This window comes from Takifugu rubripes, chromosome 3, assembly GCF_901000725.2.
Source record: "Takifugu rubripes chromosome 3, fTakRub1.2, whole genome shotgun sequence".
Taxonomy (NCBI): Eukaryota; Metazoa; Chordata; class Actinopteri; order Tetraodontiformes; family Tetraodontidae; genus Takifugu; species Takifugu rubripes.
The window spans coordinates 6909301-6933912 of record NC_042287.1 but is presented as its reverse complement, the minus strand read 5'-3'; the positions used below and the strand labels follow the sequence as shown (position 1 = coordinate 6933912).

Here is a 24612-nt window from a genome sequence, read left to right as displayed (position 1 = left end):
CAGACCTGAAATTCATTTGATATTGGTCAAGTCAAAATTTGATAGATTTGAAATTAAGTCCTTTGAGACACCACTGTACTAGAGACAGCGCTAAAAAATATCACAGTTAAAATGAACTACAAGGTCTAAGCCAATAAACATCCTTAAATATGCAAATATGTTAACTTAGCACGGCTTTGTTTCATCATGAAGTGCAGCTGAGATCTAAAACGGAGCACCTACAGTTCCATCTTTATCTCTCCTGCGCTCAAACACAGGGCTGAGCTCAGTCCTGAGCGGTGTTCCTGCTGACCTCCAAATCCTCCTTATTGGACCATGCCCAACACTCTGCCACAAACAGAGTCCAATTACAGCCCTGGCTTATTCAGAAACACAAAATGCACCCGTGATCCCTGGAGCTGCAGAAAGAATTTGTGCAGAAACCCCAACTAATGATGAGTTTTATTGACCCGAGCAGTAAATTTGACATGGACGCTGCTGATATTCGGCAAGTTAGTGACAGAAATGTACAAAGAGGGTGAAAACAGGTAAAAATCAAAAACTAGCATGTTTTTGTTGCTGTTGACGGGGGCTAAATCTGGGCAACTGAATCGGTATGGTAAATATCCTCGTGAAAACATTCACGTTCACTTTTGCTGAGGTAAAAGATAGAAGTCTCATTTCATTCTCTGGTGTGAGTTGGTTGCCCTGCAGCCACAGGTCTGGTTTGGCTCTGAATAGCAACCCTCCGTCCCTTTAAAATGAAGCTGTCGGACATGAGAAAGAGCAGTGGCACAGTTTTACAGGCTAACACCATTAGAGCAGAGGTCTGCTGACTGCTTAATATACCTTAATAACCTGGATCAGCACAGAATAGAGCAGCACAGCACACCTGCAACAGGACCAAGAGCTTCTACAGAGGACATTAAAGGATTTATATCAGATTAGAAAGAACTGGGCTTAATGTGTCCTGAATCTGTGGTGAGTGGAGCCAAAACACTGTAATGGTTAATAAAAAATAGGCAGGAATTACAATATTAGAAGTAGTGTTGCTTTTAGTAAATATTTTCAATATACATATATCAAAATAGACCTAGGACACAATTTAGTGGTACTTTTCTCCCCCTAGTGGTATGAAATTGTTTAACACACAAGAAACGACTGTAGCATTAAGCCAAAACTGCATCCAGAGGATTTTTGTATTTACAGGGTCAGTTGTTAAAATAAAGTAACTGAAATATTTTAATTGAAAAAAAAATCTAACAAATACTGTTGGCTGTTGTATCCTATGTCTTATTTCATGATTTTTAATATTGGGTTTAGTTTAGGAAAAATCTGTGGTCATTTTTTCAATTAAATATTAACAATTAGCTGAGTAATATAAACAAAATAGGTCAGCCATTACAAAACGACTTATTTCAGATGCAATGGAAGAAATGGAGTTAAAAAAAGGCCAGTCATTTACAGAGGAAATACAAAATTTATATAAAACATACAAATGTCTTCTATTTACATGATAAAACATTACCAGCAAACCTCAGTTTAATGACCATTCAATATGAATGATCGTTTAACAGACTGAGGAAACCACAAAAGCAAAACATCGATATCATGACAACCAAGACGTCAGTTTAGGAGTTCACCCTCAACATATTGGAACTCGAGGTTGGATGTGCGGCTGTAACCATAGTGGCTGGTGCAGAGGCCACAGCTGATGGCAGCGTGGGGGCACAGGGCTCAGTGGGGCGGGCAGGAGCTGGTTTGGTGATTTTAATGGGAATGAAGGTGTTGGAGGCACGGTGCTCACTCAGGTATTCGCCCCCTTTTTCCTCGTACTCCTGCCTGCTTATCCACCCCTGTGCTGCTGCTCCCTCTCTAGGAGGCAGGGTCTCCAAGGCCCAGTCACGCGCCCCAAACCAGGCATCCAGGGCAGGTCGCGAGGCCAGAGTCACCTAAGAAGGAGTCGAGACTTTAGACGTCATGTCTGGTCTGTATGTCACTGTAAAAATGTGAATCTATTTAAACAACCATCTTGGAATTCTAATTATGGCTGTATGTTAAAGCTGGGGTTTATAAGGTTTTATGGCATATAATGTACGACTGTAGTACCTTAAAATGTGACTGAAAAGGCCTCATGGCCAACAGTTCCTTCTCCACTCGCTCCTTCATCCCAGGGTACTGCATGTTTCCTCCTGTCAGAAACACGTTGCTCACCAGCGCCTCCTGCTGTTCTGGAGTGTATCTGCATGTGGTAGAGATACACAACTTAATATTCAGGCATAGTTCTCTGAGACAAATTCATGTTTAAGATATTAAGACCTTTAATCAAGGTTTAAATTTATCTTTGTTGCAGATTAACCTCTTTCATCTTAATGCAGCATTAGATAATCACATATAAAGCCATGCATGCAAAGTGGGACTGAAATAGATGATATAGAGCCCATTAAAGTCTATGGTTGTTGTATAGTTATCTTGCATGATTACCTGGCCAGGACGTACTGCAACGTCTCCATCAGCCCCATCTGGTCCTCGCCGGTCAACGAGGGCTGGAAGAGAATCTCAGGACACCGTAGTCGCTCTGTCCCTACAAACAGCTGGTGGTACTCCGCCATGTTGAACACAGGCTGGAAACCAAAGTTATTTCTCACTCCCATCATCAAGGCATCACTATGTACACAAAATAGTTCTGCTAGCTGCAAAACTAACCTGTAAGTAAGTTAAAAAAGTTTCTACTTTAGTTTCTACAAAAAGGCTCTACTTTTCCAGTCTCTACCTGAACCATATTAGCACTTTTTTCCTGCAGTGCATCTTCTGGGAAATCAGACTCCACCAGCGGCGCTCTATCACCCTCATCCATTGGCTGTTCCAGCTCCGACACCTGACAGAGAGCAGGAGAAAAGCCTCAGGCTTCATGTCAGCTGCAGCACATCAACGGTGGCGAACAAGGACAGATTCCACAAAGCCCAGCAGCACATTTATGGTAATTAGATATGGATGCAGGAATAATTAGAGTACTCTACTCTGTCCTCAACTCAAGGGTTTATAAAGTAAGATGATTAGCTCTGGGCATTTGTGGAGAACTGAGGAGAATGAATATTTCACTGTGGCAGCTGAAATATCTCCAAATCAATCCAAAGTTTAGTGTGTGTGTGTGTGTGTGTGTGTGTGTGTGTGTGTGTGTGTGTGTGTGTGTGTGTGTGTGTGTGTGCGCGCGCGCGCTACCTAAACATTCATTGCTAAAATACTTAATACCAATTAACTTTTTTCTACTATTACATTTGAGGATTTGGGGTTATTTCTTTTAATCATACATATTTTCAATATGAAGAATTTTGTTTCTCTGGAATGTTTCTTTCATCTAGTCTAAAACTGTCAGACTGAAAGAAACACAATAAATCACCACACCCAAGTCAGCCTGCAGCATCAGCCAAAGCATGATAATAATGTTACTACTGTTGGTAACACTCACCTCCGTCTTTCCCTCTGCTCCATCACTCTGCAACAGTTTCTGCCTGCCTTGTTCTACCGCCACCTGCAGCTTGTTGATGTAGGACTGCAGCTCCTCAGCCGAGTCCATGTTGAGCTCCACCAGGTTCTTGTGAAAATGGTCCATCAGGCCGTCTTCAAGCAGCTCCTGCAAACACAGACCTCTAGTGTTACTGTACAACACACTTCAATCAAATATTAAACAGAATTTTCTCTTGTTTAAAGAGCAGAATGTAAGAGATTTAGGTAAAGAAACCATAAAAATGACCCTGGTATGTCTGCTACCTTTATGGAATCCTGTTAATTTGAAACACTTTTATCACTGAGAATAGTAGTCCAGCCAGAATATTCTCATTTCAAAAGCAAAGATGCAGCTTGCAAGTACCAGTACATTTAAAATCACCAAAGTCTGACATTAGTAAACATAAAAGGCATCATTATCATTGCCAAAGATGTTGTGACAAATTCAGAAACTAAACCAGGATCTGTGTAGGAGATGCCTTTGCAACATGGTGGTGGCTAGTGGAAGTGAGGAAGAATTTAAAGCTGGGTACAGCGCTCTAAAGTTCTCCATATGATTGCAGCACCTGTTTTGGCCACAAACTTACATAAAGCTCCTTTAAATTATGGAACATTGGTCATTCATTCTCTTTGGATTTTAAATGCTGCATATAAGGTCAAACAAAATGTGAGAAAGAGATAATCGGAATCTCTTACCTGCACAGCCATGAGCCTGTCTAACTTTTCTTGATCCTGCAGCAGCTTCTCCTCCCGGCGGCGAGCATTTATCTCCTGAAGCCGCCGAAGTTGCTGAGCTCGCCTCTCTTGTCTCTCCTCCACGCTGACAGAGCCGCTTGGCACCTTACCAGAGAAGGGAAGCTGCATGCGGTGAACTTCCCGGTCATAAAACTCAGGGCTGCGCCACTTCTCCAACTCTGTTAAGAACACGACATTCAAGTCAAGGGGCTCACCTTGAATTACTACCTATAAAGTGTACATCCAGTATACTATACTACATAATAATCAAGTGCGTACACATGATCCAATATACCTTCATGGTAATCCACAGCAGTGTAGCTGTGTTCATGCAGCAGCTCCTCCACTCGGCTGAGTGTGATGGCAGCGAGGTGACCGGGGTACTTCAGCTGGAGGAGACGCTGCAGGTAAGATGCTGCCTGACTCCCCGCTACGTTCACCCGCTTGCAGTTGACAGCATCCACCCTAAAAACAAATATATACTAAAATAAATGTTGAGCTGGCTCTTGCAACCTATATAAAGTCATTCTGAATGTCAAAGCTGCAACACATTTCAAATACATTGTTTGGGGGTATGTTTTCCATGTTTTCCTTCCCGACAATCATTTAGAATTCAGAAACTTATTTTGCTCATTAGTCTGGCATATTTCTATTTTCCTCTTCATGTAAGCCACGATTTCTGCTCAGGCCCATATCATAAAGATCACTACAAAAGCTTACAAACTCAGAGGAAAGAGATGAGAATTGTAATTATTGCCCAGTATGAGAAACTGGATTCAAGTCTATTAAAACAATTAGAAAATAGGGAATTTCCTTTCAAAGAATTCTATTAAACCCAAGACGATAAAATAGAAATTAGGGCTTTCAAAACAAATGGGTTGTCCGCGACTACTCACCTGCCATTGACAACTGGCAGGACATGTGAACAGTGGCATCCAGAGGAGAGAATGATGCCAGTATGTGGAGACGGGAGGTTCTTCTGAGCATTATTGTGAAAAAAACTGTACAAGCTATCGATGCCATACGAGACATATGGAACGTGATAGCACTCAAACAGCAACTCTGACATCATCTGCCGACAATGCAGCGGGTTACAGGGTGCCTCTGTCAGCACAATGGGGTGGGCCACACTGCCCTGAAAAGCAAAAGGAAGGTAATGCTGGTCAGTGTCACATATTAAATGCTGCTAATGACTACAATACAATACAATTTATTGAACATTAAAACTGTGCAGAAATCATGTCATAACCTCTTTTACGCTGCTCATTGCTCGTCACCAAAAATAATTGCCATTTTTCTTTACTAATTCCTTAAATTATTCTTTCTATCTCTCAGCTCACCACACAATTTGACTTTTTAATACCTGTAAACTGTTGTAAAGAATAAGCAATTGTGGTGTTTAGGTGTTTCAGATCCTTATTGGAATCGCTACTACAATTGGCATTGTGACTTGCAAAACTAAAACTTTAGCAGGCCAAATGCAAGTTCGTGATCTGCTGTGGACGTACGTTAAGAAAAACCTCCCTAACATATATTCTTTAAAGATTTCTCCTGTGATAAAAACAGTACTGTAACAGAATTGGAATACTGACCTCTGAGGTGATGCCAATGTGTGTAAAGATATAGTCGAAGATGAGTTCCTGGATCTCAAAATTCACAACTACATTTCGATCGAACTGGCTCTTCAGGAGCCACCGTAGCGGTTCCAGGTTGGGGATATCGTTACCGATCTGGGTTTCGCTGCGGGCAGCACCTCTACTACGCGCCGCCACTGACCTGAAGACCAGCCTCGGGGAGTCAAGCGCCCCTGGAACCGCCCAGCCTGCTCGGGCTTGAAAGGAACCGTTATCTATCACTATGGGGACCGGTGTGGAGGTCAGACAATGCGCGGGCAGTTCGTGTATAGGGTCAGGGGAATATTTGGAGTCCTGAAATGAGAAGATTTGATACACTGGTTCCCCAACGGAAGCCATTTTGAAAGCGTGTCACTGTAACACAGAGCCGTGTGCAGACTAGAGTATCGCATTTATGTTCCGGTTGATCCTTCAATCACAAAACGTATAGCATTTGATTTTTGGCAGAGATTCCGACAAGGGTAATCTATAGCTGCCAGAATCTTGAAATATATTTCAATATTTTTCATTTAACATAATTTTATACACCTTTCATTTTTTAAATTGGAGTATATCCTCCAAATGTTTTGATTACTATATAGTTTTGTTTGATTGTTTGTTTGTTTGTTTCCTACACCTAATATGACGATAATTGAGACGTGATGTACCGGAAATCCTCAATTTAAGAGTCTCAGAAACCTATCGTGTACATAATTCTAACCACCAGGGGGCGTAAAAACCCATTGTTTGCACTGCAGTGGTGAAACACATAAATTTTAATTTGTCGAAGAGAGACCTCCAAAAAATGCATTTCATATTACACGTCACCATTTAAGTTAAATAAATGGTTTTCGGCATCAGTTTGAAAAAGGTGTGTGTAGACCCATGGATATTCCAATGCGAAGCAACACTTGGACCATGTGAGCAGACTTTCTCCCTCAGGCCCCTAGATCCCTGATTTCAGTCTGTCTGCCATCCTGTTACTCCCAGTTGACCGAGTGAGGCCTCAGCTGGTGATGTGGGACACCTGCAGGTGTGATCTGCTGTATATCCCACATGTCTGCCACTGCACACGTCTGTGTTGGTCCAACAGAGACACCAGTCAGGAGGTTTACAGCCCCATTTACTATTTTACTTTTTTTTTTTTTTTTTTAAAAACCTAATCTCTGATTAGCTGAAATATTGCACTGAAAACTCTTAAATCAGAAGCACCTCTAACATATGAATTACAGCTATCTTGGGGATGATTTGGGAATATTCAACTGTTCTTCTCTGCACATCCTGTAAAGCCATTTTCAGGTCTCTCCACAGATGTTAGATTGGGTTGAATTCAGGCCTCTCAATAGTCTCATCGAGGACAAAGTGGACCCTAAGCACCACTCGATTTGATGTTTTTGTTTTTTAACTGTGAACCTCTGGGCCCAGCTGAGGTCCTGAGTGCTCTGAATCAGGTTTTAATTCAGTTTAACTCAGTACTGGGCTACATTAAATATATTTGTAAAAAAAACTTCCTTTATATTATTTTATCATTAGGAGACATTTAATTCTTCCAGATTTCTGAAAATGTTTTTTAAGACTGTCTACCTATATTGTGAACATATAGGAGATGAAAATAATTGTTGGGTGTGTGTTCATGTGTGTGTTGGGGGCTTACTGTATAAGGCTTGATGGTGTGTCACTGAAGCATGAGCACAGTTCACTGCTCAGGCACAAAGCTCTAAGTGACTGTGGTCCCCTCCTCCTGATGCTAATAAGCAGATCTGGGTCAGCTCACTCTCTCAAACACACACACACACACACACACACACACACACACACACACACACACACACACACACACACACACACACACACACACATGCATACACACACCCACCCACTGGTAAGACAAACAATTTCTTACGTACTATCCACACATTCCCACCCACCCACCCACACACACACACACACACACACGACTCCATTCCTCCCACAGGGCAAGACATGACATTGTGTCACTGTCCGTGCACGATGCTCACAGCTCTCTGCTTGTTGTGCTTGTCAACCCCGCAGTGGTGATGAGGCGCTGGGGAATTAATAGGCTACAAGCACTCTGGGACTGCCACATATGATGCCAGGCAGCCTCCATTTTGTGGAGGAACGAACAGACTCGTCCCACCAACGAGGAGGGAAATGGGTGGAATGTGATACCAGTCCTGTTTAGCAGCTGCTGAATAGTACATTAATGGTTCTGTCTGGCTTGAGTTTTTAGAAATTAACTGATTCTCCAAGTTTGTGTGTGTGTGTGTGTGTGTGTGTGTGTGTGTGTGTGTGTGTGTGTGTGTGTGTGTTTTAACAGCTCTGAGCACTTCTGATATGTCAGAGTTACCCTTCTTTATGACTCTCCTCAGAGCCATGTCTCTGTCTCTCTCTCTCTCTCTCTCTCTCTCTCTCTCTCTCTCACACACACACACACACACACACACACACACACACACACACACACACACACACACACACACACACACACACCTGTCACTACCGCTCTCTTCAGTCTCTGGCCCTGTAAAGCCAGCAGATCTTTTTGGGCCACACAGTGATTAATGTGTTTGTGCACCTGTCACCATTCGTGCACTCGTGTCCGAGTGTGTTTCTGACCATGTGTGAGATGGTTTTTTTTTTTTCTAAAAATCACAAGGAAAGAAAGAAATAATCGAACGTCTGGTCCAGATGGCCTGTAGAATTTATTGTAGTAGTTTCTCTTTGACGATTGGTTGAAATCTCCTCTTCACCAGACCTATAGAAATTTGAAATTAAATCATCTCCGGCCAGAAACAAAATTCGTTTTTTACTGATTAATTTTGTATTAATCCTTTTATTTCATGTTGTGAAAATAACTTAACATTAGTTTACATTATGATAATGTAAATAAACATAGATTATATATTATACATATAAAGTGTTTGCAAATGTTAATTTTATATATTAGTTTAGCTTTTGTTTTCAGATTTCACAGATAAAGAAACTTCAGAGCTGAAGATTCATCCGTATGTTTGAAAAGATAAAGCTGTATAACATTAAAGGAATCAATTTGATTAAGTGGTTGATGAAATTAGGGTTTATATATAATATAATTGTGAAGTGTGCGTGCATATCGGAGATATTCACGGATTCAAATGTATTTTGACATTTTTGTAACGACGCACTGTGTTTTATTGTCTGACAGCAGATATTTTCTCTGCCAGGAGACTCGAGTGACGCGGATCCACTGTGCGTGTTTTGGAAGGGTGACAACATGCTGACACGCACCTACAGCGACTTCACATGACATTAAAATCGCAGTTTTTCCATCATGATTCGCTCTACTAAGGTGAAACGGTCTGTTCAAAAAGGGTTGTTTTGTTATATATCCACTGAAGACAACACTTAAAATTAAAGACCCCCCCCCCCCCCCCCAAAAAAATGATTTCTCTGTCAGGTGATTTTAATTTTCTATAAATAATTTCGAGTTTTTAAAAATAACAAAACCAAAACACTATCAACCGTCGCTCGATGCTGTTTTTTTTAATCTTTTTTATCACTCAGTACAATAGGACCAAATGTTTGGATTAACCGTATCAAATGAAAGAAATCGTTAAAAAATCCCCCTTAACTGGTATACAGGCATATTATGTCTAATTATTGTGTCCATGGCAACTATCAGAGATTATTGCTTGCAGTCGGCGCACGGCTGTTAGACCCGGCTATAAGCCCCTCTCTCACACACTCACACACACACACACACACACGCGCGCCAGGGCGTCGTGCCTCCACACTCCCCTGTCTCTATGTATTCCGACTGTCTCTATCTTGATTCACAGAGCCTGAATTAATCCCTCGCTTTGTGCCCCGAAAAGCTAATTTGGTCTCCCCGGCAACCAATCTGGCCATCAGAAATCCTTACGAAGAAAAAATAAACCCAAACAAACAGAATGAAAATCGATTTTGTCTCAAATAGTCAGAAATGATCAGGGAGGCGTTTCTATTGCGAGTAGAGGAAAGCGCTTTATATTTCGCTTATTTTTCTTTGTTGTTCTTAAATTTCTTATTTTTGCGTGGTCGTATTGTTGTTTGCGTGCGCGTGTGTGTGACATTTGCAGCCAATCGCGTGTCCCTTAGCCTGGAGACTGTACATGTGATGGGGGAGGGAGTCTGGAGAGATGCCTGAAGGACTCTCCCCATTTCCTACAGACGCGTACGCACACACACACACACACACACACACACACACGCACGAACGCACTGATGACACGCACAATTAATAAACACTGGGTTGTTGTGCACGTAAAGCATCTGTAAAGCAGCCCAAGCCAAGCATGGAAATATGCGCCACTTTTTCTGTCCTCTGGCTGCATATTTGCTAAAATTAGATCCTCCTTTCATGTTGGGATTTTTCTTCTTCTTCTTTCAAAGCTGCGCCGAACATTGTGTCTCATTCATGATTATTCCTATTAATGATGACAGAATAATATCGCACACGTGACGACAGGCTGAATCAACACAGGGTTGGGTTTAAATGTCGTTTATTAGCATAAATCTCTGTCTCTTTAGCGGGGACGCGTTTTCGTCAGTTCTACCACGGTCGACGACATTTCTAGTAAGATGAAAAATAAATAAATAAAAATATTCGATGACAGTCGACAGCCGTCACATCATATTACTGAGGTTTAAAAAGAGGCTCTTCCAGAGGATTAAAGCTTAGGTGGAAAAGAAAGTCCCACTGAGATCCCTCCACCCCCACCCCCACTGTACAACCATATACATAAAATAAATGTACATAGATCGATATAGAGCATGCCATATTCCAGGGGTTGCCTCTCTCGCGGTTCCATTTCCTTAATTCTGAAAACCGTAACGGGGACGAAACTGATGGATTTGGTGCAGGAGCCGTCTGCAGCGCTGGTGTGCACCGCGGGAGGCCTCCGCGAAGCCCTCATCCCGTCAACCTCGAGCTGCAGCCCCCTGAAGGTGCTGATCGGGAATAATGCTGTCAAATGAGCTGGAAACCAAAATATGCATCCGTGAGAGAGACAGACCTGCTGCAGCGCTACAACATTTACAGATGTGGTCTTTTGAGATATGAGCACGATTGCGCATCCTCTAAAATTAGAAAAGACAGTTTATTCCAATTTCAAAATCCTCATATTAGCCTTAATTGCTCGTGTCTTAATAATAAACGTGCAAAGCGAACTAGATGAGTGGCTCCGAAATGCGCGGCTCTGCGCGCGTCCCTGTGTGGCGCCTTGTGGCGTTTGGTGCTTCCCGACATTGACCTGTTGACAGGATCCAGCCTATAACAGGTGAAATGTTTGATCTCTTTTTTCGTGCATAATGTCAGGAGCCATTCTGGAAATGACCTGACGGTTAAATCATCGGTATTTGCCCCCCTCCCTCTCTCTCTCTCTCCCTCCCTCCCCCCCCCTCTCTCCCTCTCTCTCTCTCTCTCTCTCTCTCCCCCTCTCTCTCCCTCTCTCTCTCTCTCTCGGATGCTGCAGTCAGATTCCAGTCTTCGCTTCTGTCATGATTTCCAACCCGCAAAACTGCTTGGAAGGGAAATACGCTCATTTTTGAGCCACAAATGAGGACATTTTGTATTTTTTTCCCCCGTCTGCGCTGTTGGGCGTTTCACCTTTGAGGCAAATGCCTGTGAGTGATTTGCAAAAAAAATAATATGGACGCGCAAGTTAGGAAAAGCAACTGAGGGATTCTTTTAAAAAAAGAGAAAAGGTTTTTGGGTGAAGGCGCCATTTAGAAGCCCGGTTGGCGTTCGTTGCAACGACATCGAAACGGAATCAGGGATGACTTTACATCCGCAATAACAAAAAAAATAGGTAAATTACTCTGTATGCGCCCGCAACTTTGCTTTTGCACGTTTAAAATATTTTCCAGTTGAAGAGCGCGTTTTATCCCGAAGAAGATGGCTCACCTTATACGACACAAGCTGACCAACAAGCTGACCAATGCGGCCCACACGGTGTCCAACAAATCTCAGGCCAAGGTCAGTGGGGTGTTCGCCCGGTTGGGCTTCCAGGCCGCCACGGACGAGGAGGGCCTGGGGTTCGCCGAGTGCGACGATCTGGATTATGACTACAGGCAAGGGATGCAAATGGATGTCCTTCAAGGAGACGATGAAGGAGGGCGCATGGAGGGCGAGGGGGAGTTTGAGGGAGACAGCCACTACCAGAGAGACGGAGCCGGTCGGAGGCCCTCGTCCATGAAGACAGGAGGTTCTCTGGATGAGGACAAGCCCAGAATCACCACCTGGGATGCGGGGTGGAACGTCACCAACGCAATCCAGGTAACCAGTGGTTTGGCTGGAACCGTAACTGTGAGCATCGTGTGCATGAGACGGGCCTGTAGTGGACAAAAAGTCACCTTGAGATTTGAATCTTTTGATGTAGTCGACGATAAAGGACCAGCGCGGGTGTGCGAACGACGCACAGTTGATTTAAATAATCTATATATGCATTTAACATATATTTTAGGGGAATAAAAAGTTGACAAAATAAATGCGACGTTATTTCACATTGGATTCGTTTCTTCTCCCCTTCCTAAAAGCATGATGCAGGTCTTTAAGATGTATTTATTCAAATCTTTTTATCGGGGGAGCTGCAGGCTGGGCCTGCTGGACCTTGATAACCCTGCAGCTGAATGGCACCCACGTGCTTATCAACTCAAAAATCAAACTCCAATTTAAATTCATTCATTTATTTATTTTTTCAGTTCGATCGCATTTTTGTCAATTTCACGCGTCTGCGCGGATTCCAAAGAACAATTAAGGTTCTACCGAATGCTGAGATCCCCCCCCCGCCCCTTTTTTTTTTTCTTTCCTTTCCTAAATGTGCGGTTCCGAATGTTGTCGACACGCAAAATGTAATTTTCCTTGCGTATTCTTATGTAAGGTGTGGGCTGTCCCTTGCATGCCTGTGCTGGCCCGGCCTGTCACTGCGATGTGGGCCTCGTCCATTTCCACTCAGCTACGCCTCTCTGTCCGCAGGGCATGTTTGTCCTCGGCCTGCCGTACGCCATCCTCCACGGCGGCTACCTCGGCCTCTTCCTCATTATCTTCGCGGCGGTGGTGTGCTGCTACACCGGCAAAATCCTCATCGCGTGTCTGTACGAGGAGAACGAGGACGGCATCAAGGAGCGGGTGAGGGACTCATACGTGGACGTCGCCAACGCCTGCTGCGCCCCGCGCTTCCCCACCCTGGGTGGCCACGTGGTCAATGTGGCTCAGATTATCGAGCTGGTCATGACGTGCATCCTCTATGTCGTGGTCAGCGGCAACCTCATGTACAACAGCTTCCCGGGGTTTCCTGTTTCGCAGAAAGCCTGGTCTGTGGTGGCCACCATCGCGCTCCTGCCGTGCGCCTTCCTCACGAACCTGAAGTCCGTGTCCAAGTTCAGTTTGCTCTGCACCGTGGCGCACTTCATCATCAACGTGATGGTGATTGCCTACTGCCTGTCCAGGGCTCGAGAGTGGGCCTGGGAGAAGGTCAAGTTTTACATCGACGTGAAGAAGTTTCCCATTTCGATCGGCATCATCGTGTTCAGCTACACCTCTCAGATCTTCCTGCCCTCGCTGGAGGGAAACATGCAGAAGCCCAGCGAGTTCCACTGCATGCTGGAGTGGAGCCACATCGCCGCCTGCGTCCTCAAGGGCCTCTTCGCCCTGGTGGCCTACTTGACTTGGGCAGACACCACCAAAGAGGTCATCACGGACAACCTGCCTTCAACCATCCGAGCTGTGGTCAACATCTTCCTCGTCGCCAAGGCGCTGCTATCCTATCCGCTGCCATTCTTTGCTGCAGTTGAGGTCCTGGAGAAGTCCTTTTTCCAGGACGGTGGAAGGGCGCTCTTCCCTGACTGCTACGGCCCGGGTGGGAAGTTGAAATCGTGGGGCCTGGGCCTCAGGATTGCCCTGGTAGTTTTCACCATGCTCATGGCTGTCTTTGTACCCCATTTTGCCCTCCTCATGGGTCTAACTGGGAGCCTCACCGGCGCCGGCCTGTGCTTCCTCTTGCCGAGCCTCTTCCACCTGAAACTCCAGTGGAGGAACCTCCTGTGGCACCACGTCTTCTTTGACGTCGCTATTTTTGTTATCGGGGGCATTTGTGCCGTATCGGGCTTCATCCACTCCATTGAAGGGCTCATAGAGGCGTTCAGGGACAACATCCCGGACTGAGATGACCTTTGCACAAAGGCGCCGGGGTCGTTGTCCTGACGCAGACCTTATCCAAACATCATGGTGACATAAAAAGCTCATGATGGGGATTTTTTTGTGTGTGTGTGTGTATGTGTGAAATGTACATCTTTTTATTTTGCCTTCGTGATAATGTGCAATGATAAACTCTGAGCTCATAGTGTAAAGTAGTCGACTCGTTCAACCACATGTTTAATGAAGAGGACAAAAGGAAGGCGGCCGCCGCGCGAACCTGGCGGCTTATCAACGAAATAAGCGCGCCTGCGGGAAACAGCTTTCACACAAAAGTTGTCAAAGACCAGGCGAAAAACGTCCAGCTCGTGATTCTAAATGTGAGTGTGCACGTGTCTGTATCTGGGGAATGAAATGTGTGATAAAACAATGCAGTGAATATGTTATTAATAGATATGTCATAAACCCCACTGGAGAGAAAAAAAAAAGACCAGACCAGCTGGGACGGTGCTGCCTGGCTATAATAGGCGACAATATACTTATGTGCAATCGTTTGAACAGAACTCTTATTTTTCTGGACTTGTTTTTTGTGTTTTGTTTTCCACCCTCTGTGGTAATCCTCAGTCTCCTTCGTTTCGTCGGTGTTGCAAGTGTCACTTGGACGACGTGAATACAAAGTGCAAGCAGGTGGACCCTAACTGTTCTATGAAAATGTCTGTCTGATAATATTCTCTTGCTATTTGAACCTGTTATGTGTAATTTAATGGAACTAATCATGGTGTGTGAGACAAAGAGTATCTGTTGAATTAAGAGACAAATAAATCCAATATTTTATGGCTGGTGATTCTAATGTTATCTCAATGTGCCGTCCTCGCACGCTTCCTCTTTGAAAAGCAAACTTCTCTTTTCCGAAGGTCACGGCGGTGGTGTCGGGGCAACCTGCTGGTTTCGACTTCAGTGCTCCCATGAGAGGAAATAAAGAAAATAACTCACCATCTAGAAGGGAAAAGCAGACTGTAGAAAGTGTAAAAGCTCTGTAATCACGGTCCAAAGCTCTGGGATATCATCGGTTCCATTTCAGAAAAGAAATGAGAGCTATAGAAATGAAATCATCCATCGAGTGCCTGCACACATGACAGAAACATTATTAACATTTTTCACTTCCCTTATAGTAAAAAGGGGCTTTTTAAAAAATAAATAATACCTAAAGAGGCAGATGTTATTCATAGACAGACTGAGCTGAACATTTAACCCAACATTTCTCATAAACCACATGGCGTTCGTTGTTTATAAACGGACAGAATGGACGACGCACACTGGAGCTCATTTAAAATCAACCACAGTTTCCTGATCTTCACAAAAAGGTGCAGCAGGTTCGCCCCCAGTTTCACTTCTCCGTAGACACAAGCTGCAGAAGTGCGGTGGAGAGGAGCTCATGTCGCTGCCCCAGGTCAGGTAGGCCACGTCTCTAATGGTTTGTCGAATACTGAATAAACGGGGATATTTCAGGAGACATTGGTCAGCCACAACATGCGTCTATTCTTGGCTGTAATTGTGCTGATAACGCCGACCTCTGGTGAAACTCCGGCCGTTCACGTCTCTCTGACCGATAAAGCTCTCCACTATGGTAAGGCAGCAGCCCGACAGGATCTGCCGGATCCACCAATCTGGACTATATTTTCTAACATGTAGCACGGTCTCCTGCCAGGTGCGTACGTGGGTGCACAGTGGATGACAGATAAGCTGAAGGATGTCTCTATCCCAGACATCAGCGGTGAAATCTACATCTTATTTGATAACTTACACTACACGCTGATGGGGTAAGAGAGTTAAACTGTGGTTCCAAATCCCCCCCCCCCAAAGAGAGTGGAGAGCTGTTTACACCTGCCTTTGCTTTCCTCATGTGCAGCATCACCATAGAAAATGTGGAATTTCCAGAACCTTCTGTGGAGTTCTATCCAGGGAGAGGATTGGATACATCTGTCTCGGATGTCAGCGTTACACTGACTGGTGGGTGGATAACAAGATTTGGCTTAATGTGAGTATTCCAAAATCTCATACCATAAAACCTCTAAATTCTTACACATTATTGATTTTTAATTTAGTGTTTGTCTTCCACAAATCAGGCCATTTTCATTAAACCTGAAAGGACCTTGAAAGGATTTCAAGGTCCTTGATTTGTATGTTGGATGACTTGAACCCCATCGTGTGCTTGTCTGTGCATTTCAGACAGGATGGTGGAACCTTCCAGATGATTGTTTTCGACACGGATGTGACCTTTGCCGTGCAGCTGGGCAGAGGAGTTGGCGGTCATCCATTTGTCACCAGTGTCAACTGCGAGGCTCACGTCGGAGGCGTGGACATGCAGTTCCGCGGTGGCGCCAGGTATGATAGAAACAGTGGCATGAGAGGGACGCTGAGGTGGCATATAAACTCTGCTTTTTCTATCCGATAGTTGGATTTTCCAGCCTTTTGTGAGCAAATACAGGGACCGCGTCAGAGGAGAAATAGAGGACAAAGTGGGTTTTCCCTGAATTGTGTGACATGATTGCAAATCATGGTTATTTAATCTCTGCAATGAACAATGCCTATATTAAACATGGTGCACAGATTCGATGTGGCAACCATTGCCGATATTCACATCTTTGGTTACGCCTCAGATCTGCCCACAGTTGAAGGAATCCATTATAATGTTGGACTACCGCCTACAGGTCTTCGGAGGTATTACACAATCTCTTTTTTTTTTTTTAATTAAACGGCTGTTGTGCAACAAAATGAACCCAACTCGAAGTGGCGTGGACATGAGATGACATGATTATACAAATAGGATAAAAATCTTTCTATTTCAGTTTCCATTGATGTGAACAAAGACTTGACTCTTGACCTCGGTCTCACCGATGATCCCGTCATTGATGTTTCAAGTCTGAATGTGGGTCTTAAGGTAGGCAAACACGCAAAGGAACAATAACGTGGAATTTAAACTCATTTAATACCCTTAACAATAATACAATCTGCATTAAGCAAAAGTGTAGAAGTCAATCTTCAGCAGTGGTACAGTCCAGATGGTTCTGCTCCCCTGTGCTTTTGGATTTCTGCAGGACTCTAAATGCATCAATGCTGTGGTAATAGCGTCAATTATTTGATTATCGCCTTTTCTTTTTAAAGGGGGTGATCTACAGTATCAAAACCCACGCAGAACCTCCGTCTGAACCCCAGCCTTTCAGTCTGGCCGAGCAGCCAGACTCCATGTTAACACTGGGGGTATCTGAATTCACCCTGAACTCTGCCTCATATGCATATTACTCAGCAGGGCTGCTTCAGATCCTCCTTAATGACAGCATGGTGAGAAGAGGCTGTCCAATGACGCTTTTCAGTCCCAAAACAGGCAGATTTTTCAACACCTCAGATTGGTTCTAGCTAACAGGTGCTATCTCTCATCTCAGATACCTTCTTACTCCCCCGTGCACCTAAACACCAGTTCATTTGGAGCGTTCATTCCTCAGGTGAGTTTAGCTGTTTCAAAACCGGCCACATAAATGCCTTCAAATGAGGAACCACAGGAGAAGCTGCTGTTCCCAGCCGGGCGGTCGTGTTGTTTAATATCACGGCCGCAAGGTGCATGTTTAATATTCAGAAAGGGAACCGTGGCAATAGATAACCATGTGTTTTTAGACTTTTGTGGAAGTGTAAAATTGATTAGACTTTGTTTGTTTTTCACGAGTGGCGTGACTTTTCTGACAGACGGTGCAGCAGAATCATCTAAAATGCGACGTTTTAACCGAGCAGAAGCCTCCCTGTTTCTGCAGCTTCCTAAGATGTATCCAGGTCTGCTGATGAACCTGCAGCTTTATGCCAGAGAGGTTCCAGTGGTCTCATTCCAGCCCGGGTTGGTCACACTGGACCTTCAGGGGGCCGTGAAGGCTTATGCAATTCAGCCAACTGGTGCCCAGATTCCCCTGTTCACTCTCAACACAGTGAGTGGTTTACTTTTAATCATTTACCTTATTTTTTGTACAAATTTCAAAGCAGTTTAATGGTTTGTACCCACCATGACTTGACAGATATTTACTGCTTATGTTTTCGTCGTTTAAATGATATTTCTAATTAGACCAGAACAACATCTATTTTCCTGTTTCCGCCCCCCTGCATAATTTTCCCTTTCAGGACTCAAAGTTCAGTGGTAAAGTGTGGACGGCTGGCGGGAGGCTGAAGGGCTCAGCGGAAATGAAAAAGTGAGCACCGCTGTGTTTATGAAACCCTCAGTTCACCCACTGAAAATAAGGAGGCTGCTTTCTTTCCCACAGCCTCACAGTGACACTGGAGGCGACTGAAATCGGAGGTTTCGAGGTAAACAACACTTGCGCGGAAAACTAATTAACAAACAAACAGCAGAAAATAGAGATGTAAAGAACATATTTGCAGACAGCAGCGCTTGAAAATCTGGCGAGAGTGGGAGCGAAACTAGCCATTACCAAACTCAACCGTAAGCTCCAACTGTTCTACCTGTTCGTGCCAAGTTCTGATGACTCAAATATGATCTTAAATATTATAATATCGGTTTCAGAGCGACTGGGAAAGGGTGTTGAGCTGCCCAGACTAAAGCACGCAGAGCTGACCAACACAACTCTGGAGGTGGAGATGGTGAGTCTCAACCGTCCGGAACGTTCAGGCCTGACTTAAACCCGGGAAGATGCCGTCATCGGGCTGATGTTTGTCTGTGTTCCTAACAGGGGTTCATAACCATCTCTACAGATGCACAGATCTCACTCACAGAAGATTCAACTGATTAAATCTGGAGTCAATCTGAACTGGTTTTCATGTTTTGGGTAGTTAAATGCGTGCGGATGCAGGGGAAACTCACATTTGCTCTTATCCTCATACGTTGTTTCACACATTCAAACATATTTTGGTAATAAAGACATTTAACAGTTTAATCACAAATGATTTTCAATAACTAAACTTGTTGGTTCCACCAAGAGGCACTGTTTTTGGGGTGGAGGGGAAGGTGAACCATCACCAGGTTGTAGCAACAAGACAAAATAAAATTTAAATCACAAGAATTTATGCCCCAGCCTTTAATATCTTTCATGTGTTTAAGCAACAGTGAATATGTGCCTTAACAAAAAAAAAAAATCTTAGGCAGCATGTTCATGAAACAATGACACCTCTTTATTTTGAAACATTTCAGTGTGAGCTCTTTATTTTCTGACACACGTTCACATTCTTGGAATGTAACACCACCACGACAGAAATGGGCCTTTATTTACAGCCACAGTTGTACCTCATGTTCCCCACAGAAGAAAAAAAAGGACAGGAAGTACTGAGAAGAGTGATTTGGCTGATGCATCAGTTCCTTCTTGTAAACGTTTTTTGCGATAGATTTAATCCGATAGTAAAATGGAAAAGACAAACAGGAACGTCGTGTTGCTTTTACATCAACAATGTAAAATCAAACACGGGAAACGAACAAAGGCCTAAACTGCAGCAGCGTGCTGTGAGGTATGGAAGAAACATGAACCCTACATGTTAAATAAATATTAACATTAAATTCCGCTGGGGTTAGTTGGCACCCTCGGTGTTCAGCCCAGCTCCTCCTGCCACAGGTGAATCACAATATGTTGCTCACTGCTCGGACACTTTCTTATTTAAAAACCACAACGCACAAGTTGAAAATAAGTTAGACATTCAAGTTTGAACATTCTTAAAGTGTAACATTAACTAGGCGGCACATCTTCAGCAGGAGATTAAAATTAGCACAGATTTAAACATAATGGACTCATTTCTACCCAGAACATACCAGAATACTCAGAGGAAAACAGTAAATAGTATTAGTACTAATAGTATTATCTGAATTATTTCAACATCGACCTGAAACAATCCTCTATTAGTCAGTGGAGAGTAAGTGCCAGGAGCTTTGAGATCTGGTCAGTCCTAGGGTACAAAACAAGGCCAGTCAGTCCACAAAGATTAGTGGGATGTGGCTTCATTTGGCCATTAACAGCATCAGCGTCAACAAAAGAGGAGAAAAGACAGAATGGAGGAAAAAGGTGAGACGACATGGAGGCACCGTGTGACTTCAAGAGTCTCATGAGCTTCGCGTGCGACGGTCCCGTTGGGTTGTTGTTTCTTTTAAACCGCCACCCGCTCAGTTCTCCCTGGTTGGCGTCGACCGTTGAGGGTGGACGCGGGGGACAGCTCCAGCAACATTCACACAAAGACGGGGGAGGCGCCGGAGGACGAGACTGTGGTGGTCAGGCTCCGCTGACACGCGAGGTGTGAGGAAATGTCCGAGAGGTCCACTGGTTCAGGACACCATCATTTGTCTGCAACGGCTGCTGCCATGGGAACGCGCATAGTTCCACGCGCTGTTGCTGCCAACTCTTCGATTTCTGTGTTCAATCGTCTGATGACCCATTCCATGGCCTCCCGACCCTGAGACACACAGAAGGGGAGCATTTTAGACCGCTGTAAAGGGACAGTTCTGGGTGTTTCTGGGGCCGCTCCCGTTGGGCCACCTAATCCCAGCCAGTCACGCAGGGATTTGCAGTACCTTGTTGGCGTTGCCAGAGATGGTTTTTGCCATCAGGCCCTCCAGGTAGCTGCTAAGACTGACCCCCTTCACACTGATGAGGGCCTCCTGAGTCAGCACTGTCCTGAAGGCACACAAATGTCACGAGATTACGTTCAATCTCTTCGTTCATCCCGGCAACATACTGAAATGCAAACGGCATCATAATGAAACAAAAAGTGCCCTACTTTTCAGGATCCTGCGGATGCGGTTTGTACGTCAGCTTCTCGTCCACTGACACCATGTTTGTGAAAGAAATCTGGACGGAACCATACAGTTAAATTATTCACAAGTGAATAGCTGCTAGAGTGAGTCATTTTCCTCATAAATACACATAAACAAGTCAACACTGTAGCGATGTTGCTGCTGTTTGTGCGAGCGCTAGGATGCTTGTGGGACACTACTTACATTTGTAGACTTGAGCTCAAAGGTTTTCTCTTGAGGATCAACCACAGAATGCTCCTGAACATAAGTGCACGTTTTTGATATCCCAGCGATCTGCAAAAAAGGGGTCACAAGTGTGATGCAGCTGCAGACAAACAAACAAAGCATCCTTAGAACCCCAATCCAATTCTAGTTACATCGTGCCACTTACAGTTTTAGCCATGGAGGGGAGACCCCACTCGGTGCTGAGCAGCCTGGTGCTGTGCAACCGTCCCTGCGTGTCCACGCTTCTGTCCAGGACATCCACGCCAAACACACCGGGGTTCATGGGGTTGGGGTACTTCTGCATTGCTGCCTTGATCACCGTCTCCCAGGGGTGACTGTTTTAGACATTTGAGACCTTACAGCCAGCAAATTTCTAAACATGCAATATTCTTGCTGCTTTTCTCTCCTCCTTCAAGAGCTTCTCCAGCACTGACTGCTGCTGATATAACACTTTAAACTCCTAGTTGAATAACAAGAATTCATCCGTGTTAGAACTGATATTTTAAAACTGTGCAGCAGAGAATGGAGGTGGAGGCAGATGTTACAAATACCAGCATCATGGATTTCTCTAGAACTTACTGGGAAAAGGACTAATAGTTATCTGCCATTCTTCCAGGAATATACTTGCATTTAAACTGTGTCAGAACAATGAACAAAATTAAAGCAGGGGCGAAATGACTGCATGTGAATTTAATCACTGCGTCTCATCTGACAATCAGACCGTTATGTAATGTTTACGGTCGCCGCGATGCCAAAAGTCACCGGACGATTTTTTTCCTATTATTATTAGTCCGTCAAAGCAAGAAAATAAAAGAAATAACACGCCATCTGACGAAAAAGAAAACTCGTTAAGGCTATAAATTTAAGATAAAAAAGAGCGTAATCTAAGAAAGTAACGTTACCGCATCGGTCGTCCACGACTAGCTTCTGTGCTAACAACAGACCGTTAGAATAAAATAACACCTAAATACCTTACGTATACTAATAAAGACAAATATAGGACTGTGTTGAAATGTTCTAAACAATAATTCTGTGCCTCCGGTCAAGGCAGTGTGAACTCAGACGTATGAAGGTTAGGTAACTCGGTCTACGTCGTTAGCGTAAAGTTAGCGTTCCTTAACTTCGGAGCAGCTAGCTAAAAGCGGTACAGCGGACAGTCTCGTCGGGAACAGGGAAACCCGGAAAATACAATCGCTGCTTAAAGCGTTTGTTAAAATGTCGTCTAGGAAAATGAACAACTCACTTGAAAATGTGCTCTGACGCCCAGATCTTCATTTTACTAGGCTTTTCGTGTCAGAGCTCGGGAGCCGGGCAACCGCTGACAGCGTGACCGTCCTGAGGAAGGAGGAGGCGCCGAGGAAGGAACCCTTTATTAGGATCTCCGCCCCCTAGTGGTACAGAACAGACGCTGCACACTGGCAATGAGAATCTGACATTTCACAACCGAAATGATGAAATAATAGCATGTAAATCACTTTGATACGAGCTAACTCTTCTAACTATTGCTAGGGATGCATTTGAATGATGGATGCGCTTATTCCTCTGACTAACAGGATCCAGGATGGGGTGTTGTCAGAACATATTCACAAAGAAGAATGTAATAGGTTTTTGAGGTAATAATTCAAAGTTCTGGGGTCGGGCAATAATCATATAAATAAGACTGAGGTTAGTGATACCAGCAGCGCACTATAGCGCGTAATTGCCTTAATGCAGTAGCGGTACAGCCAGGGTTACATAATACCTTGACCCATTGAAGACCAACGTCTCTTTAGGTAAGTAACAATACCGTCGTGACAAAAATCATCAAAAGAACAGCGTATGAGCTTATGTGAGATTGCTGACATTGCAAGTGACCTTGAGTCACTCTGATATGTCTGAAAAGTCAAGAGCGGTCAGGACAGACTGTTGATCCAGTTTTCTGCTCGGTCTGGCGGGGACCTTCAGTGACGTGTTGGGCGGAGCTACAGCCGGCGTGCCTCTTATGACGTCATCACGCACGCACCCGACCTGTCCTTGAAACCACACAAGCAAGATGGTCGCATACTGGAGACAGGCAGGCCTAAGGTAAGCGTTGTATCAAACTGTATTTGTGGATTTACTTTTGCTCAGAGTGCTGGTTTGGGTGAAGATTATTTATCTGACCAGGAACTCTTGTAGAATTTCCTTATTCATTAGAGCTACGTTGCTACCTCGTAGCCATAGTTTAGCTAGCTTTTGACAGCCACCGTACATTTATTAAAGCCATTTTAAAAAAAAAACCAAATGACCCTCACAAAAAAAACTTTAAATTGTGTTAACAATGCGGAATTTTGTTTTTACCAACGCCACTTTGTTACTTTTCTCTGTCAGCCGGGTGACTGAGAGGATTGCTCGTCCTTTAGCATGTTGCTAATATGTGCGACCTCCTTGCAGCTACATCCGCTTCTCCGCCATCTGCGCCAGCGCAGTGCGGGCTGCGCTCAAGCCGCAGTTCAAGACCGAAGCCATGAGGGTCGCAGAGTCGAACGTCAAAGTCCTAAAGCCCAAAGCGGCCACGGCATGTAAGTTTACGCAGACTCTGTTGGTGGTTAGTGCACTCATTCATTTTGAGTTGACCTGCGTGTTGCTGTGACAGGTGAGCGCCTGTTGTCGTTTCTGTGGTGGTTCGATTACCTCAGTACCATCATTAAAATGTGTATTTGTGTATATTTAAGGTGCCTTTTAAAGGCATCAGATCCAGTGTAGTGGTTTTGATGGAGCTTTAGTGCATTGTCTGAAAAATCAGTCGTCAGCATAATCTTAAATTGTAATCTAAAGTATGCAGTGGCTATGAATTCCCAAGCAACAGACCTATGGGTGCACAGAAGAGCCCAATCTGTCCTGCCCCAGCTGTTTGTCGTATTTAAATATCGTCTTTATGATATCTAGACACTGAATGAGTCGGTACAGAATTGAATTAAATCGGTTCCCTAGAATAAAAGAAAAAGTCTTTGGCTTTAAAAATGAGCTTCTTTTTCACCTGCACCTTTGCAAAACGTGACTCTCACTCTACGCTGTCGACTCTGCTCAGACTGGTGCGTTCCATCAGAGGATTCTCTTGAGTCTTGGTTTTAAAAGTGCATGTTTCTGTTCCTTTGCTCTCTTTCAGGAGGTGACAGCATGACCTAGACAGTTTTACCTTGTTTTGTGGGAGTTCTGGCCTGTTGCCTGTAGAGGAGAGAGAAAGATGGGGAAACACCCAAGATGATCGAGGGATCTGAATGAACTACCTGATTTCCTGCAAATTTTCTTTGTAATTAAAAATGTATTAAAGACATTGGGAACACATTTGCTTTGTGTATTTAATCGATTTACAGCAATACTACCTGATTTTTAAATGTTTATTTGGTATGAATAGTTTAACATATTTACAGAAATGCAGCATTTCCAGAGGTATATGTGTTGTTGACCCACAGGTATAAAGAGAACGACGTCAGGTGCCACCTTAAGTTACTTTCTTTTAGAAATGCATGCAGTACTAACAACAAAGACAGTCTTCTGGGACTATTCTTGAAACTGGTTTTGGTTAAATTGCACTGTAATTATCCTAAATGCAATGCTATTTTAACAGCAAAGAGCCACTTTTACAT

The 24612-nt window shown here is 44.0% G+C and overlaps 5 protein-coding genes across 6 annotated transcripts; 3 read left to right on the top strand and 2 right to left on the bottom strand.

The window, feature by feature from the left end:
* Positions 1 to 1439: 1439 nt before the first annotated feature.
* actr5 (actin related protein 5) lies at positions 1440 to 6909 on the bottom strand. Its single transcript, XM_003976345.3, has 9 exons — positions 5814 to 6909; positions 5118 to 5356; positions 4517 to 4686; positions 4183 to 4400; positions 3449 to 3613; positions 2753 to 2857; positions 2464 to 2603; positions 2089 to 2221; positions 1440 to 1931 (listed from the first exon to the last, which is right to left on the bottom strand). Exons 1-9 carry the CDS (start codon positions 6192 to 6194, stop codon positions 1611 to 1613), a joined length of 1872 nt encoding a protein of 623 aa, XP_003976394.2. The 5' UTR covers positions 6195 to 6909; the 3' UTR covers positions 1440 to 1610.
* Positions 6910 to 11347: 4438 nt separating this feature from the next.
* Positions 11348 to 14845, top strand: LOC101062502 (vesicular inhibitory amino acid transporter-like). Of its 2 annotated transcripts, XR_003887949.1 has the most exons (3): positions 11348 to 12150; positions 12850 to 14387; positions 14632 to 14845. XR_003887949.1 is itself a non-coding variant. In XM_003976340.2 (2 exons), the coding sequence occupies exons 1-2, from the start codon at positions 11770 to 11772 to the stop codon at positions 14035 to 14037; spliced, it is 1569 nt and encodes a 522-aa protein (XP_003976389.1). In that variant the 5' UTR covers positions 11348 to 11769; the 3' UTR covers positions 14038 to 14845. The 2 variants fall into 2 exon arrangements, 1 of the variants encoding a protein (XP_003976389.1); XM_003976340.2 differs by having other exon boundaries at positions 12850 to 14845.
* bpifcl (BPI fold containing family C, like) lies at positions 14135 to 19067 on the top strand. Its single transcript, XM_029834262.1, has 16 exons — positions 14135 to 15457; positions 15517 to 15634; positions 15716 to 15827; positions 15917 to 16045; positions 16237 to 16392; positions 16463 to 16526; positions 16668 to 16728; positions 16857 to 16948; positions 17173 to 17349; positions 17451 to 17510; positions 17814 to 17981; positions 18172 to 18239; positions 18312 to 18354; positions 18430 to 18490; positions 18572 to 18648; positions 18738 to 19067. The coding sequence occupies exons 1-16, from the start codon at positions 15443 to 15445 to the stop codon at positions 18795 to 18797; spliced, it is 1461 nt and encodes a 486-aa protein (XP_029690122.1). The 5' UTR covers positions 14135 to 15442; the 3' UTR covers positions 18798 to 19067.
* Positions 19068 to 19071: 4 nt separating this feature from the next.
* Positions 19072 to 22400, bottom strand: LOC101062721 (PRELI domain containing protein 3B). Its single transcript, XM_003976341.3, has 6 exons — positions 22248 to 22400; positions 21171 to 21339; positions 20984 to 21073; positions 20764 to 20834; positions 20558 to 20660; positions 19072 to 20439 (listed from the first exon to the last, which is right to left on the bottom strand). Exons 1-6 carry the CDS (start codon positions 22277 to 22279, stop codon positions 20323 to 20325), a joined length of 582 nt encoding a protein of 193 aa, XP_003976390.1. The 5' UTR covers positions 22280 to 22400; the 3' UTR covers positions 19072 to 20322.
* A 530-nt stretch (positions 22401 to 22930) lies between these two features.
* Positions 22931 to 24310, top strand: atp5f1e (ATP synthase F1 subunit epsilon). The gene is made up of 3 exons (XM_011617263.2): positions 22931 to 23068; positions 23417 to 23544; positions 24132 to 24310. Coding segments are annotated over exons 1-3 (162 nt in total). The 5' UTR covers positions 22931 to 23036; the 3' UTR covers positions 24134 to 24310.
* Positions 24311 to 24612: the final 302 nt, after the last annotated feature.